This window comes from Pinus tabuliformis, chromosome 7 (assembly GCF_031772625.1).
Source record: "Pinus tabuliformis cultivar Carrire ecotype Pingquan chromosome 7, CPIR1, whole genome shotgun sequence".
Taxonomy (NCBI): Eukaryota; Viridiplantae; Streptophyta; class Pinopsida; order Pinales; family Pinaceae; genus Pinus; species Pinus tabuliformis.
This window is the reverse complement of record NC_142293.1, coordinates 1,695,129,040-1,695,139,132: the sequence shown is the minus strand read 5'-3', so window position 1 is coordinate 1,695,139,132 and position 10,093 is coordinate 1,695,129,040. Positions and strand designations below refer to the sequence as shown.

Sequence of the window (10,093 nt, the reverse complement as noted above, 5' to 3'; positions counted from 1 at the left end):
AAATTGAATGAAATACTTGAAAAAGTTTCCCATGCATTGTGGTATATGAGTGGGCCACAAAAAGTTTCATAGATATATATAATATGGATGACTTTATAATTCAAATAATTTATTTTTAAAATTGAATTGCAATAACATACATGTTGATTGCACTAAAAGACACTTTCTACGAGCCAATATGAAGCATGATTGGAATTATTTCCATGTTCAATATTAAACCGATACATGATATATCTTAGTTCATTTTAAGTATCGAAGTGAGTTGCGTCATAACTTTTAAGATTGTATTCATTTTCCCAGTCTATGAAACTGGAAATAAAAATGGAACATATATTTTACTAATAAAAGTTATAGTATATAGAAAAATTATTAAACTAGCGAAATAATTTTAAAATATCCATTTAAACTTCAAAAATTAATGGGCATCCATAAACAAGATTAGTACAAATCCATAAACTGAAATGGTGAATACATGTATCAATAAACTATCCATACGAAAATATATACAAATTACAAATATCATATGAACATCATAAACTGAAATAATAAGCATCCATCAACTAAAATAATGTCCATGATGTACATATATAAACTGTCTGTGTATGAAAATATACAAATTATGTATCACACATATGAATATTCCCTATGGAATGAGCCTGAAAATATACAAACTATGACACTCTAAGTACCACCAAAACACCTATGTGAGTTATTTCGTGGAAGGTAAGTGTCCATAAGCTAGTACTGCAATATAACACATTCAAATTCAAACTAATTAGATCATTATTTGTACAAAATAAATAATATGGAAATAAATTATATTGAACCACATTTTTAATTGTAAACATATATACATGAATCTACTAACCTCGGTTGAGTCCAAATGCAAGTCTAATAGGATGAGGGTATGATCATGAATCTGGGTTTGGTGCACCCCTACCCGTGGATCGATGATTAGGGCCTACATCGATGGACCTACATCATCAATGCCTCTAAACCTAGCATCCACCTTATGTCTCCACATAACAGTGGCATCAATGTCACTCTACATATGGATCTGTCTACACAATGGCAAAGGCAAATTATAATTAGTCTACAAATTAATTAGCATATTTATGTAACTTAAAAAAAAATGTTGAAATCTTAGGAATAAACAATTTATCTCAATTGTTTGTCCATGTGGTTGTACATACTGACTCTCCTCCACATTAGTGAACATATAATGTGGAGGTGCAGGTGGAGGAGAATCCATGGAAATGTGCTTTATTTGAGGATGCCCTGGCTGATCAACTGCCCCCTCGAATGACCTCGTAAGCTCATCCATGTAGCTAGGACGTGTCTACATGTTATCATGAACTTATTAATATAAATTATGCAATCTAATATGAACTATAAATTTTACTATAAATAATTATGCATAATTTGACAATAAGAGTCAAATATTTCGTATATATATGTAACCTAGTCTATGTCACGTGGGTCATGCACCCTCCAAGTCTCACGAATGGCATCATAATACATACATGTATGTGTCAAAAGCTTATCAAAGGGTAAACTCACGAGAAATGCATCATCATATAAGGGCACTGGTGGGTCACAAGGCAGTGGTGGTGGTATCCTAATCTCTCCATGCAATGCAACATGCACACTAGCCAATGACGCCCACATGTTGTCTGCAATAGTCTCCCGCGTCTCACCATCGAGTTGTGACAAATCCTCTAGCTCTCCAGGTAATAACATGCTCCGATATGGTATTGGAAAGAATATCGGAGGTGGCGGTACATGCCGAGGGTCCCTAAGAGCCCCCTCACGCTCATAGGTATGTACCACGTCTATACCATAAAAATGAGATCCAGTATCAATGTAATTCGACCTCATATGTAACACATACTCTGCATATAAAATGCTTAACAAACTAAAATGTGACCTAGTCATTATTGGGGAAGTTTCCCCAAGCTCTAATGAATATGTCATTCACGAAAGGGGTTGCATGAACATTACTAAAATATTCCAGTGGGATTAGAACTTTATTTCTAGTAGGGTGATTAGGAGGTATGTCGAACAACTCCCCACGAACATCAATGTCCTTGGTTGCATCTTTCACCACCTCCCAAGAATATAGGCCTTTAACCTCATGCCTCCTGGCCCTATGTATGAACTGTAATATGTGGCTATGTGGGCCCAAACTATGGTATGTCTCGATCAACCTAGTCATGCTATCCAACATCAAAGACAATGTAAGGCGAGACAGTGAATTGTCAAGGATATTATTTATCTTTGTTTTGATCCGTGTATGATGGATCGTAACATCACCTAATGTTATATGAGTTGTAGGATCATCCCACGGAGGGATTTACGCTGCACTCTGATCCTTAGCTTCAACCTGTTGAGGACTTGAAAATCATAAACATAATTTAACATATATATAATTAACAAACTAGAAGTATAATAACATATACATTAACCTCGAGCACAATAAAAGTCCTAAACATTAGAGTCCATTTTGATAATTTATCAACCAAAGTACATTGAGTTCCATGTAAACACAATCAAAAGAAGTGATCAAATATACCCTCACACTTTTTCTCATTTCTAAGTAATGCATTTTATTCATAGCACAACTATACGTAAATATATATGTAAAAAAATGAAATAAACCTATTCAAAAAACTAATAAAATTTCATGCCAACCAAGTGCTACAATAGAATTTACGTTCTTAATGTTTAACTTTGACACATGACATGTATTAGGAGCAAGCACATGAAGGCAATGTTTTTTGTACTACATAATGAAACAATATGGTACAAATTAGAAAAGAGTCCAAATTCTTGTATTCACTAGACCAAATGCACTTTTTATGATGGATTTAATTTATCTATCAATGATGCAATGTTAAAGCATGAAATTATATATATATATATATATATAGGTGTGTGTGTGTGTGTGTGTGTGTTAAATAATTATGCTATGTAAAATGTTATAGTTATGCACAATGTACATGTTACACTATATATATAATGTTATGTTAAATAGTTATAGAAAATTTTATGTTATGTTATGTGATAAATCATATATATATAACTATAATATATCTTACTATGTGATATGTTATAACTTTATAATCTAGTTAAATATAATTACATGTTATGTTATGTTATGTTATATAGGCTTTTTCTTTTTTTCTTTTTTTTTCTCAGTACGAAAAAAAGCATGATTTATATTCATATAGAAGATATTTACATAGAGGAAAAAACTTGATAAGTGCTATAGCAGATATATGTAGGATTTTTGTTGTAAACAGAGCACATCAAGAAGCATAGTATCAAAGATCTCTTGATAATGAAGAAAACAAAAAAGCATAGACAGATGATGTTCAGCTATAAACTCATGGATATATGAACTGGACCATTCCAGAAATTATCTGCCCCATCAAAAAAGAGAAAAAACAAGGACATAGTCTGTGGAGCATAGTAAGACAAAAAACCAAAAAAATGAACTAAGTACCCGGTAGGGAGAAGTCTTCTATCTGATTCCATTTGTATCTCCATTTTCCATGAACTAGGCTTAATTGCAAGGCCCTTCTTTGATAGTTTGTCAGCACGAGAATTATGGGACCTATCGACATGATTGATTGAGTAATCCTTTTTGTTGTTCCATAATACTTTAATCCTGTTCATCCATCTAGATAACAAGGGATTCTTAATAGATAATTTCCCTGAAGCCTGTTCTATTATGATTTTGGAATCCCCATATATCTGAAGGATCTGTATATTCAGGAAGGAGCTAAACTGAAGGAGACCCGCCAGGGCCATAGCTTCGGCCTTATTGTTTGAACCATTACCACCATTCCAATAAATGGAAAAGTGTTGATCTTCATTCATCGATATGAAACAGCCACAAGCACACGAACCCCGTTGTGCAGCTCCATCGAAGAAAGCTCGCAGATAACTCATCGAAATCTTCCTCTGATACTCTGTAATTCTGGATTTGCTTGAGGACAACTTCTTAGGGATAGAATTATACAACGAGATGATCTGCTCAAAAATATGCTTTTGATCTTCTTTCCCATCTCAGAATATTATTTTATTTCTTCTCTTCCAAACTATCGATAAGAGAAAAGAGGAATAGGTCTAAAAGATGCATTCTGAGAGCTCCACCAGCACAAAGCATCTTGTATAACTGTGTGTTCCACTAAACTGAAACCAATGAAAACTGCTAGATCCCTCCATAACTGATAAGTGAAACTGCAAGTAAGAAATATGTGATTATTATTTTCTTCCTCTTTTTTTCACATTAGGCAAATACTTGGGCCTGACCAGTTCCTTTTTTGAAGATTCTCCCAAGTAAGGTTTTTGTTATGAAAAGCAAGCCAGGAGAAATGTATAATTTTATTTAGCACCCCTGTTTTCCACAGTGACAGTGGAAAGATATTCTGGTAAGGGAGAGGGATTTCTTTTGCTAGAACTAAATAGATTTCTGTTACCTGTATCTCATCCCACCCCTTCATCCCCCTCCATGTGAGATACTCCTTTCCTTCATATCTGCAAATGCCAGAGCTTCTCATAGAGAACATGATTTTGTTCCATTGCTGAGATAATTCTCCACTAAGACCCAAAACTTGTAGTTCCTTCCATATAGGAATGCCTCCATGCCATGCTGCAATTAGATGACTCCATGTGAAGATGCCTTTCCTATGTAGAGCCATTATGATGGCTGTAGGAATAATGGTATTGTCCCCTAAACCCATAATTTGATCATATCCTATATATACATCCCTACCATTCTGGACATTCCAAAAGAGGTTTTTGAGGAAGAAGGATTCGATTTTCCGAAAACTCTACCATATAGGTGATCCTTGTGAATTTCCAATAGAACCTTTCCTGTACCAGAATATGAGATCTTTATTCCCCATGTACTTCTTTCTAATGATAGAGCTCCAAAAACTATCCCCATTTATGCCCCTCCATATGGATTTGCATAAGAGGGCTTTACCAAAATTCCTTATGTCCATAATTCCCCAACCTCCCAATACTTTTGGAAAGGAAATTTTCCTGAGACTAGTCAGGTGGTATTTTCTTTTTTCCTTACTACCTCCCCATATGAAATTTTCCATCAATCTGTTCAATATAGAAATAACTCCAGATGGGATATAGTATAGATGGGCCCAATAAACTGTCATCTGGGCCAGGACAGATTGTGCCAGAATCGCTCTGCCTGCAATGGAGAGACACTTAAACTCCCACCCTACTATTCTTTTAAAGAAACGATCAGATAACCACATCCAGTCTGCTTTTTTGTAACCTGCTGGTTTGAGATGAAAACCCAGATATTTTAAACCTTCCTTTATGGGTTTTATTCCAATATTAAACAGAACACTCAGAAAATCCAATGAATCCCTGTCTTCTACATCAGAATAGAAAGAAGATTTTCCTTCATTTATATGGATTCCTGAGGCTCTTTGAAAAATTTTTAGAATGCCATGAATGCATTCCCAAGAAAATCTGCAGAGCATACCAAAGATCATGATGTCATCCACAAATAAACTGTGGGAAATAAAATTCCCCCGACAAATCATTAATGGCCTGTATTGATTATCTTTTACAGCTCTTTTTATATGTAGACTTAAAGAATCCATTGCAAGGATGAAAAGAAGAGGGGACAGGGAGCATCCCTGTCGAAGACCTCTGGCAGCTAAGAAGAAGTTTGTAGGGAGACCATTAATAAGGACAACAAAATTGACATTTTCCACGCAGGCGATGATCCAACTTATGCATTCATTTTTTAGTCCTACTTTGCATAAAATTCATCTTAGAAAACCCCAATCTAGGCTATCATATGCTTTCTTTAAATCTAATTGAAGGATAGTTGCATCCAACTTTTTAGTGTGTAAATAATGTAAACACTCCTGTGTGTTGGCCACAGCCTCTATGATATCCTTGTTCTTAAAAAAACCATGTTGCTCTAGAGATATAAACTTTGAAAATGTCCCACGGATTCTGTTTGCTATTAACTTAGAGATAATTTTGTATATCACATTACAGAGAGAAATTGGTCTATAATCTGAGAAAACAGAAGCTTTATTCTTTTTAAGAATGAGAGCTATGAAAGTAGACGAGATATGGGGATAGATAGATCCCTTCAGCCTCTATTCCTCCACCATTGCCAAGATGTCTTTCTTGAGAAGTTCAAAGAAATGAATGTAAAACTCAATAGTCTAGCCATCTGGGCCAGGACTTTTATCTTTTTTGAAAGACTTCATAACTTGAAAAAGCTCATCTTCAGACACAGGCTGGTAAAGAGCATTATTTTGTTCATCCTCAAACATAGTGGGGAAAGGATCAATTCCCCATAGTATGTCCTCCATCCTGCAATTCTCGTTCCTTTTGTATGAATTTCCAAAATGAGCCTCTGCCTCCTTAGAAATTTCCTCCTGTGAGTGAAGCAAGCCTCCCCTTTCAGATTTGATTTCCCAAATAGAGTTTATTTCCCTCCTATTGTTTGCAAATCTGTGGAAGAACTTTGTGTTCCTATCTCCTTCCTTTAGCCATAACGCCCTGCTCTTCAACCAAGATGCTTCTTCGATTGCTAGTATTTTGTGTCTTTTCTTTTCCAATTCATTAATACTACTGCGAATCTGCAAGGAGGGATTACCTTCTTTCAAAAAGACAGCCAAAGCATCCATATTCTCTTGAATCTCTTTCAAAGCTTCCCTGTTGGATTTTTTCTTTTTCACCTGCCAAGCCTTAACCTTTACCTTTAGATCACGCAGGTTATCCAAAAGGGCTTGGGATGGAGATAAATTCCCCATAGGGATACAAGTAGACCAAAAATTCTTAACAAGGTCGTTAAACTCCTCGTCCTCCAGCCAAACTCTATTAAATTTAAATGGAAGACCCTTCTTGAACTTCCTTTTTCCCCATTGTAAGGAAATGGGTCTATGATCAGATATAAAACAGTTTATAATATTAGATAATGGCCTACCCATACGGACCATCAGCTTGTCACTCATCAGAAACCTGTCTAGTCTTTTGGCGAGATAGGATGCTCCAAGTCTTCCATTGTCCCATGTAGGACCCATTAGTTGAGGGGAAACATCAATCATATTGTGATGGAGGATAGCCCCTTTTATAAAACCAGCTAAAGGGTCCGCCTTCTTACCCCCTCCCCAAACTTCATCACTACACAAAGTACAGTTTAAATCACCCCCTATAAGAAGAGAGTCAAGTTCCAAAAATTCCGAGGACAAAAACCTGTTCCAGAAAGGACGACGGTCCTTGTAAGGGGCATATATATTTAACACATGAATAGAACCAGATAGACCCCGAATATTTGCAAGCAGAAGAATCCCCGCAAAACATTTATATGCCTTAGCCGATATCCATAAAGGATTCCATAGAATTACTAGTCCCCTGGATAAACCATTAGCATTCGTTGCTACAATATGCCAGAGAGGAAACATACGTCTGAAATATCTGATAGAGACATCAGCAGCATGCATAGTCTCTTGAATTTGAGGGTTAAGAATTTCTGGTCCGCCCCTAGACCCCTTATGTTCATTGAAATGATGTGAGTCATGTTAGGCTATCTCTGGCCTGTCTTGCTCCAAGGGGCCCTTTTTCTGAGAGGTCAATAATAGGAATATCTATCAATGAGTGGTCCATATTTCGGATAGTGCCTTCTGTTCTACCACGGAAGTGTCTGGTTCCTCTATTCTGCTTTCTTCTAACAGTGATGTTGCTTGCAGAATTTGGACTGATGTGGGGAGAAGAAACCGAACCAGGTTTATGAATAGTAAGAGGGCAGAGATCCAGAGATTTCTTCTTCAGAAGGATATCCAAGTCACTTCCTACAGAATTTGTAGGAGAAATAACCAGAGAGTTTGGGGGAGTTACAGAGATGCATGGAAGTTTTCCTTTTGAATTTTGAGGGGTCCCAACAGAACTTAAACCTTTCCCATTTGAGGAAGGAGGAGTCCTATCAGAGCAAATACCCTTCCCTTTTGAGGGAATGTTAGATTTTACAGGGGAAGGAGAGGATGATGGAATGTACGTAATATGGGATGATGATGGAATATTTGCCATAGGATGAGGAATTGGGGATGGCAGGGGAACTTCTCTACATGGATAAGGCTCAGGAGGAAAGGAAAAAGTCTGGGAGTCTATTTCCTTACCATAGGAAGAAGACTTTTTAGGCGAAAATGAGGTAGAGCGATGACACTTCCGAGGGAAACCACAAAGCCTCAAAGAAGGAGATAGAAAAGGAGAAAATGATTTAGCCATACCTGATGAAGGAGACCTGTTATTTGATGACATTCTACCCCCACCAGAGTCCCTCAGCTTGCTTTCCGGTAATTTTGAACTTTGTATTGATATTTCCTTTCCTTTTGCCTCTCCCCACGACGAAAAGGACAATTCTCCTTCAGGTGACCTGTTCTATGACAAGAAGAGCATCGAAATGGAACCCCCCAAAAATCCAATCTCTGATGTAAATTTAATTCCCCCCATAGAAGCTCAATATGATCAGGAAAACCCCCTCGATATTCTTTCTCTATAAGAATCCATGCAACTCTCTTGTCCTTGGCACCCAAACACTTTGGGTCTACATAAACAAATTTTCCAATTGCATTCCCAATATCAGACAGTGTCTCACAGGTCCATAGTTCAGATAATGTCTCACAGGTCCATAGTTCAATAGGAAGCCCCAGAAGTTTAACCGAGATAAGATTGTTTGAAGGAGTATTTTAAGTGGGTTATATCCTATGTACCAGTGATGAAGAGCTAAAAAGCTCTTACCATGAACCCAAGGAAGAGAACGAATAGTCTCCAAGTCTTTCTCATTAAGAAAGTGAAAACTATACCAGTCTTTCATTAATCTAACAATAGTAGGAATATATCCCAGTAGGTCATTCCATCATTTTCCCAGCCATGAACACATCTGGGAATCCTCCATATCCGGAAAGTACCAATGACCTACCAGAGCTCTTTTTTGGAGACTTGTAATTCTGTCAGCTAGAAAAATATTGTCAAGCTTGCAGGCTGAGGGAGGGAGAATGGTTTTCAAAGGATGTTGCTTCTTCCTACGACGCGGGAATTCATCTTCACCACCTTCTATTTCACATGCCGCCAGGGAAGATGGAGTGATAATTGAATTTTCCAACACAGATTGCCATCCCTCTTGTCAGGAAAAAACATCGTAAGCCTTTTCCGCCTCTATAGTGGCCCGCACTAACGCTGATGACGCGAACACATCAGAGAGGATCTCCGTGTATGCCACGAGATGATCACAACGGGCGTCAGTAGTACAACTAATACGTCAAAGGCCAAAAGTGGATAGACCAACGAGACACAGAAAGCAAGGGAAGACAGAATGACGTACGCTAGCCAGATAAGGAAAGTGTAGAAGAAATACGGAAGGGGATTATTTTAAAAGGGAAAAACTGACAGGATCCTCGCCACCTTATGGGAAATCCTTCATGTAAGGGAAAAAGTCTTCCTGCAGGTACAAAAAACTGACGAGAGCGATGTGACCATTAATTGCGGAAAAGTTACTCGGAATGTGATAGAAATTGGGATAATTCGTCGACGGATAGAGAAATTCTCACGTGCCAGACGTTCCATCCGCTACCTTCCAGCGCCTTCCTCCCACCCGCTCTCCTGATAGAAAATTTGGAAAAGAAAGACGGCACCGGAAAGACCCGAACTTCCGGCCATCACCGAAGAGTCGAGGCCAAAAACCAGAAGCCGAAACTAAGCTAGTTTTGGCCAGCCTTCAAAGAAGATAGCCAAGAAAGTCCAAGGATAACAACAGATAGCCTAGTGGAAAGGACAGGAGACTACTAGCAAAATAAAAACAGGGAATATTAAGAGAAATCTGGACAACAACAAAAACAACCATAACATTTGCACCAACAATTACCTATTCTGCAATGAAAATCTACACAGGGTAGATAAATAATACAGAATTTTGAAAGGAGTAAGCATGGAAATTTAGACGAAAAATCCTCTTTTATTATTAGTTTAATACCTTCAGTGAACAAAGCTATCCAAACTATAGACATGTCTACTTTCCATGATATAACTGAACGCCAGAAAA

The 10,093-nt window shown here is 37.3% G+C and overlaps 1 protein-coding gene across 1 annotated transcript; it reads right to left on the bottom strand.

Annotated features, from left to right (window-relative positions):
• Nucleotides 1-6,215: 6,215 nt before the first annotated feature.
• On the bottom strand, nucleotides 6,216-7,499 carry LOC149255045 (uncharacterized). Its single transcript, XM_089454933.1, has one exon. The coding sequence runs from the start codon at nucleotides 7,497-7,499 to the stop codon at nucleotides 6,216-6,218; it is 1,284 nt and encodes a 427-aa protein (XP_089311059.1).
• Nucleotides 7,500-10,093: the final 2,594 nt, after the last annotated feature.

Coding starts and splice junctions, on each gene's coding strand:
- LOC149255045 (XM_089454933.1), bottom strand. CDS start 7,499: ATGCATGCTGCTGATGTCTCTATCAGATATTTCAGACGTATGTTTCCT.